At 56.9% G+C, this 7,177-nt stretch overlaps 2 protein-coding genes across 2 annotated transcripts in view; both read left to right on the top strand.

Moving 5' to 3' along the window:
• The window catches only part of LOC108244131 (NLR family CARD domain-containing protein 3), a 1,204,881-nt gene that overhangs the window by 241,611 nt on the left and 956,093 nt on the right, over positions 1 to 7,177 (top strand). The gene's annotated exons all lie outside the window — the stretch shown is intronic.
• Positions 545 to 7,177, top strand: part of LOC108248502 (insulin receptor substrate 2-like) — a 15,341-nt gene continuing 8,708 nt past the window's right edge. Inside the window, exons 1-2 of the mRNA XM_017437320.3 lie at positions 545 to 3,342; positions 3,452 to 3,945. Of these exons, the coding sequence (XP_017292809.1) occupies positions 725 to 3,342; positions 3,452 to 3,945 (3,112 nt within the window). The 5' untranslated portion in view covers positions 545 to 724. The remainder of the gene's footprint in view (positions 3,343 to 3,451; positions 3,946 to 7,177) is intronic.

Here is a 7,177-nt window from a genome sequence, read left to right as displayed (position 1 = left end):
GGGGGGGAGGGAGGGAGGGGGCACAATGTTCCAGTTGGAGAGGAATACCCACAGGTTTAAAAATAGGCCACAACAGCTCTTATATAACAACTGGGACGTCGAGGTTGTTTACAGTCTGGCTGCCTGGCAGATCAATGGGCACAATCCTGCTTTAGGGCGCACAATTTTTAACCCCCCTCACTAATCCAAACAACCTCAACATGGCTGCCAGTTCCTCTTTTAAAAACATAAGAATATATGTTAACTGGAACAAGCTGTTATGATATTTAAAAACAGGCAAACATCATATTTAAAGGGGGGGGGTTTCTTGCTTTCGTTTTTCGCTCGTGTGCTGTTTTTGCTTCTACGTGACAGAGCTGCAGGGAAAGCACGAGGGGGCGGGTCCCTTTCCTCCTGCTCCTGATCGGGAGGGGGAGCGGGGGAGTCAGCCAATCGGGAGCGCCGCCGCCGCCTGATTGACAGGCACTGCCCTCTGCAGGACGCCCCGCCCCCTCCCCCCTCGGCTGTGACTCGGTGTTTTCAGAGCAGCAGCGTCACATGTTGTTTTTCTCCTGGAGGATCAGAGCGACTCCGGCGGAGCTCTCTGCGGCGGGCTGCTTCGCTTTTTTTTTCTTCTTCTCACTGTGAGCTCCTCCTGTTGTCGTCTTAAAAAGGTCGGTTTGCTAACCTGGACTTAAAGGAGAAAAAATAAACTAAAATATAAAAAATAAAAAAAGAGGGAGAAATGGCGAGCCCTCCGGCGTCGGGGGGACACCTGATCTGCGGCGGGACGGCGGACGTGAAGAAGTGCGGCTACCTGAGGAAGCAGAAGCACGGCCACCGGCGCTTCTTCGTGCTCCGGGAGCCCACGGAGCGCAGCCCGGCCCGGCTGGAGTACTACGAGAGCGAGAAGAAGTGGAGGAACAGGTCGGCCGCCAAGCGGGTCGTCACCCTGGACTCCTGCCTGTGCGTAAACAAGCGGGCCGACGCCAAGCACAAGTACCTCATCGCCCTCTACACCAAGGACGAGTACTTCGCCGTGGCTGCGGACACGGAGCAGGAGCAGGACAGCTGGTTCGCGGTTCTGACGGACTTAATAGCAGAGGGGAAGGTGTTCGATAGCCCCGCCTCCACCTCCTCCTTAGTGGGCTTCGAGGAGGCCAGCTACGGACACCTGGCTCCTGCGGTGACAGCCTACAAGGAGGTGTGGCAGGTCACCTTGAAGTCCAAAGGCCTGGGTCAGGTCAAGAACCTCACCGGGGTCTACCGGCTGTGCTTGTGCAGCCGGACCATCAGCTTCGTCAAGCTGAACTCGAACACGGCCGCGGTCACCCTGCAGCTCATGAACATCCGGCGGTGTGGCCACTCGGACAGCTTCTTCTTCATCGAGGTGGGCCGGTCGGCGGTCACGGGGCCCGGGGAGTTCTGGATGCAGGCCGAGGACCCCGTGGTGGCGCAGAACATCCACGAGACCATCCTGGAGGCCATGAAGGCCATGAAGGAGCTGTCCGAGTTCAGGCCCAGGAGCAAGAGCCAGTCGGCGAGCACCAACCCCATCTCGGTGCCCACCAGGCGCAACCTCAACAACCTGCCCCCCAGTCAGACGGGCCTGGTGCGGCGGTCCCGGACGGACAGCATGGCCGCGTCGTCCCCGGGGCGCAAGTTCCCGGCCTGCCGGATAAGAACGTCCAGCGAGGGGGACGGGAGCGTGACCCGGCCCGCGTCCATGTCCGTGTCGGTGAGCGAGAGCCCCACCAGTCCCGGCACTGGCGCTCACCTGAACAGGTGCCCCGCCCTCAGCAGCGGGCGCACCTGCAGGATGCTGGAGTCCGCCTCCAACCTGCATCACAGCCGCTCAATGCCGGTGTCCAACTCGCCTCCGGCTGCCTCCAGCCCCATCAGCGCGTCCCCCAGAGGCGGAGCCCTGGTGTCCACGCCGGACAAAACCAGGCGCCCCTTCAGCTGCAGCGCCTCCATTTCGGGGTCCCTCAGCGACACCGGGTTCCTGCTCGGTGACGATTACAGCTCCAGCCCGGGTGAGCCCCGGTTCCTCTGCCTGACCCGCAGTGACACCCCCGACTCCCTGTCCAGCACCCCGCCGTCCCGTGACGCCAGTGACCCCGGCGGTTACATGATCATGGAGGGGGCCAACGGCGGCGCGTCTGGGGCGTACCGGAAGCGAACGCACTCCCTCACCACGCCGCGCCAACAGAAAGTGGTGGCGCCGCTGTCCTCGGCTTCTTTGGACGACTACACGCTCATGAGGATGGCCCACGGCCAGAACTCCCACTCCGCCTCGCCCAAAGTCTGCTACCCCGAGGATTACGGCGACATCGAGATCGGCTCGTCCCGGAGCTCCAGCAGCAACCTTGGCGATGATGGCTACATGCCCATGACGCCCGGTGTGGTGCCCCAGTCTGGCAAGTCGGACAACTACGTCCCCATGAGCCCGATGTGCGTTTCTGCTCCGAAGCAGATCGTGAACCCCAGGGTTCATCCCCAGGTGGCTGGCGGTGGCGGCTACAAGACCAGCTCCCCCTGCAGCAGCTCTCTGGAGGACAGCGGCTACATGAGGATGTGGTGCGGCTCCAAATCCTCCACGGAGAGCCCAGACAGGCACGGCGAATACATGAACATGTCGCCTGGAAACCCCCCTCCTCTCCAGACTCCGCCCGATTACTTCCTGGGTCCGCTGGCGGGCGAGCCGGCACCCTTTAGGCCAGCCTACCAGACCGGGTCCCTGACGCTGCCGGCGAAACTTCAGGCGTCCAAGAACGAGGACAGTGGTCAGTACGTGTTGATGAGCCCCCAGAGCTTAAAGAGGTCGGAGGGGTCGGACTATTACTCGGTGATGCACCCCAGCGCCGCTCAAACGTCCCCTCTGAGCCCGTCGGTGCCGTCCCCGGTCAGACACAACAGAGCAGAGAGCCTGTCCTACAGGGGGAGGCTGGGACGCCCAAACAGGCTGTCCCTGGACACGCTACGGACCCTGCCCAGCATGAACGAGCACCCCGTCCCCGGTGAGCCCCGGAGCCCCGGCGAGTACATCAACATCGACTTCAGCAGCGCCAGGTCCTCCCCGCCGTCCACCGTGTCCACAGAGAGCCAGTCCTCGTCTCTGGGCTCCAGCGGCGGGGGCCCGGGGAGGCCGTCGTTGGCCGACTACATCAACCTGGAGCTGGGCTCGCGCTCGCCCAAGGAGGCCGACGCCCCCGCCGAGAGCCTGGGTGCCCTCCCGGAGTTCCCCTCGTGCCCCTGCCCGGGGGAGAACGGCGTCAGTGACGAGGTCAAAAGTGATTACAAGGAGATGGCATTTGGGTTAACCAGCTCGCCACCGCAGCTTGTACCTCAGAACTCAGCAAGGTTTGTGTTAATCCAACCCTCATCATCTTTTAGAAACATGACAGTATGGCTGAATCAGTCAAAAGTAAGAATAATAACTGATGTGTCTGATATAAACACTGTTTTCCAGCATCCAGAGCAGCAGGGAGCGCCAGCTCTCCCACAAGGACCAAGGCGTCCCGGAGCACATCGGGGTCTTCCTCCTCGGAGGCCCCTCGTCCTCCAACCCGGACTGCTCGGCCAAGGTCATCCGGGCCAACCCCCAGGGGCGGCGGCGCCACAGCTCGGAAACCTTCTCGTCCACGGCCACCGTGACGCCGGTCTTCCCGTCGTTCGCCCACCCGGACGCGGTGAGGAGGCCCAGCTCGGTGGAGAACATCTCGTCGCGCAGCAGCGAGGACTCGGACGAGGAGTGCGGCAGCCCGGCCAACCGCCACGGCTCCTGCGGCTACGCCAGCGGACTGAGCTACATCGCCATGAACCTGCTGGAGCACAGGGACGTGGAGAAATGCGGCGACCTGGTTGGCTTTAAGCCCGCCAGCAGCTGCAAAGGGGGCATCAACGGATTACACAACGCGCCGTACGTCTGCATGGGCTTCAAGGAGGCTGCGACCACTGCTAAAGGTGGGTGAAGCCGCTTTGAAGTTTGTCTTAACGTTTATTTTTGGGGGTTAGACGGTTGTTTTCAGCACCTCATAGCAATAAAAGGAAACTGATACTGTGTACAGCTGGCAGTCGGATGGGGGGAGGGGTGGACAGATGAAAGCATTTCCCTCTGATTTCGTATTGGCTCTGTGGTTTTCAAATAAGTAGGTGGTGCCTTCAGAAGCTCCGAGTTTCACCGTCAGCCGCGATTGTTCCTATAAATAACTGTTCTGATTTATCAGCGAACAGAAAGGAAACCCGTGCAGTCACTGTCTGCCTCTTTCAGGAGCCAGTACGGGGGTGGGTTTTTTTTTCTTTTTTTCCCCTCCAGCGCACGTGAACGCAGCACAGCGCTGCTGAGAGACACGAGAGCCGGGAAGTAAACAAGCAGCCCCGATGGGAGCCCGGCCTGGTCAGGAAAATGAGCAGAAAGAGGCAAATCAGAGATCAGTTCCTGTCGGTTTTTTTTCAGTCAGGAGCGTTGCACGGCCGCGGGCATTTCCGCTCGTTTTCCACCCAGGTGGGCATCTGGCTGCGATGCTCGTCGATGGGACCCTCGTCCCCACCGACCCGAGATCGATAACCGCGTCCCAGAATATCCCAGTCTGCGAAAACAACAGCCACCTTCTGCCACCGCGCAGCGTAAACAAACCACATGTGGTGACCTGAGGCCAGCTTTGACCTGCTGACCCTCCCCCCCAGCGGGGAGGGGTAACACGTGCTGGCAGGCACGTAGGGGTTCAGAGGATGGGGGGTGGAAAGAGGTCTGACCCCGACAAATGAGGCTCAGTGTGGTTGGTTTGTATGGAGGGTAGAAAGTGCCACAAAAGCCAGCTGAAGGAGATCTTTTTGGCGACTTTAAAGGGATGTTTTGTCAAATGGGCTAATGGCTAGCCAAACGTGTGCCGGTTCTTATTCAAGCTTACAAAACACCTCTTCCTCAAAAACAACCTACCCGTACTAAGGAACGCCACATTAGCTAAAATTAAACAAACAAAACATTACTTTGCGAATGGAAGTGTGCTAATATAGCGTTCTTTTTGAAACTGTAATAAAAATGTGGCACTTGTTTGGCTAGCGATTAGCCTAGCCTAGCTTAGCCAAAGATTTTCGCCTCTTTCTCTGCTCTCCCTGCTCGACGACTGATCTCACGACTAACCTTTGATGACTGTTTGACAAAACATCACTTCCAAGTTGACCGCACTATTCCTTTAAACCCATTTAAACAATAAAATAAATCTAAACACTAAATGTTTTGTTCGTGTGAAGCTACATTTAGCGCACGTTTTAATGTGAACTCCTACTTTACTTCAGTTCGTTGACCTTAAAGTATAAAATCAGCCTTTCAGTTCAGTTTTACAGAAGCTGCCATGTTGTGTTTTTGTAACCAGAGTCTGTGCACTCACGATGTGGAGCTTTAAGCCCCGCCTACTTTCTTTGTAGACAGTCATGGGGTCACATGACTACTAAGCTGATTAGAAAAAAAGAATTTTGGGCCTTACAGCAGTGAGATGAGAATCAACCCAGATCATGAGGTGTGTTCTTATTTTTCTACATCAGCAGTGTCTTGGGGGCGGGGCTTAAAGCTATGAGCCGCTGCTGCTGTTCTGGCTTCAACTTCCAGGTGCCGGTTGGATGTCTGTTTTTAAAGTTTTGCTGCTGTGATCGACGATCCAGGTGCACTTAGCACTTTTTCGTTTAGTTTAGAGCGTTTGGTCGTCGGCTCACATCAATCCTATTAAAATCCGGCGGCGACCGGAGGGTTTGGAGCGGGAACATTCCCCTCTTTTGTGTGTCCGCGTGTGGGAACAACAGACGTAACCGGAGGTTGAAGTCCACATTCCTGGCAGAGCCGGTTGGAACCTGTAAAAGATCTGCTTTTTGTTGTTTTTGTTTTTTTTCGAGGTCTGCCTGTCCAAAGAGCGCGGCTCGTTTTAGCTCCCCAAACGCAGTCCTCCCGACAAGCTGGGAAATTCCATTCAAGAGCTGTAATTCCCCCCCCAAAAAATAAATAAATAAAAGTCGGGGTACAGTTTTTTGGAATTTCTGGGCTTTTAAAACCTCCAAAAACCTGGGCCGTGTTGGCCCCCCATCTGCTCAGTGTTTTGACTGTGTGAGAAGCTTTTTATGGTTCTAATGATGCCTACAGTTGACGAGGGAGGAGAAGGGGGGGGTCAAGTACATACATGTGGACTGTTGCACGTACGCAGGCGGGTTTTCTTCTTCTTGGGTTTTTTTTTTCCTCCTCTTTTCTTTCCAGTCGTGAAAAGCGGAGGCTTCTATGGTTTGGTTCTCCGGCGCTGCTTCCCCCGGCCGTTTGTGGGAGGCTGAGGTGGGTGGGGGCAGGGCGGCACGTGCACACCGCTGCCCTTCGGCCTCATGAGGCTGCTCGCTTACAGGAAGTAAGACGAGGTGGGGGGATGGGAGAGGGGGTCCCTTTTTAAAGGCAACATCAACAACAAGCTGGAGCTGCAGAGGAGCTCCGCGCTGCTGCTGCTCCTGGGGGGGGGGGGCTTTTTGGTACCGGATGCCCCCGCCGCGCTCCTGACCCAGAACTCCGCAGCTCTCACCGATTAGCTGGCTTAACCGGGACGAGTTCAGACACATTAACGCCAGCTGAGTGAAACCTCGGAGCGTGCAGGTTTCCACTCACTGCGACCGAGTGTTTATTTCCCTTCGCCGTCCCGCCTAAAGCCAACCCTGACATCAGGAGTTTTGTTTATGCTGGTCGCCCGGCCCACGTGACTCCCGGCGGCGGCGGCGGCGGCTCAGCCAGGTGGACGTTCTGTACCAAACCCCGGATTAGTCGAGTCAGCCGTCTCCTTGTCCGACTAATACCGCGCCGCTTCCCTTCCTCATCCCAAGGCGAACGAAGACGCCGGGGGAATACCGCCGGGCGATTCAAGTTGGCCGATGTTACGAGGAAATCTGCGATAAAATCCCCTCATCGATTAAAAAAACTCGATGAAAAATAATAATAGAGACAGTGACAAAGAGGCTGGAAGTCTGAAGGAGTCCCTTTTGAGTTCTTGTGGCAGATGGCCTCTTTACAAAAGAGGAAGTGTGTGTGTTGGTGTGTGTGTGTGTGTTAAACACCTGCCACCCATCTTCACTCTCATGCAAACACTCTTCCTTCCCTCGTCTCCCTGCTCTGAGGCCTCGGCGGCGTGTAAACTTCTACATATCTACATCCCGGTGAACTCACTGCCCC

The sequence above is a fragment of the Kryptolebias marmoratus genome, linkage group LG23 (genome assembly GCF_001649575.2).
Source record: "Kryptolebias marmoratus isolate JLee-2015 linkage group LG23, ASM164957v2, whole genome shotgun sequence".
In the NCBI taxonomy this organism is placed as follows: Eukaryota; Metazoa; Chordata; class Actinopteri; order Cyprinodontiformes; family Rivulidae; genus Kryptolebias; species Kryptolebias marmoratus.
This window is presented reverse-complemented; position numbering and strand designations above follow the sequence as displayed.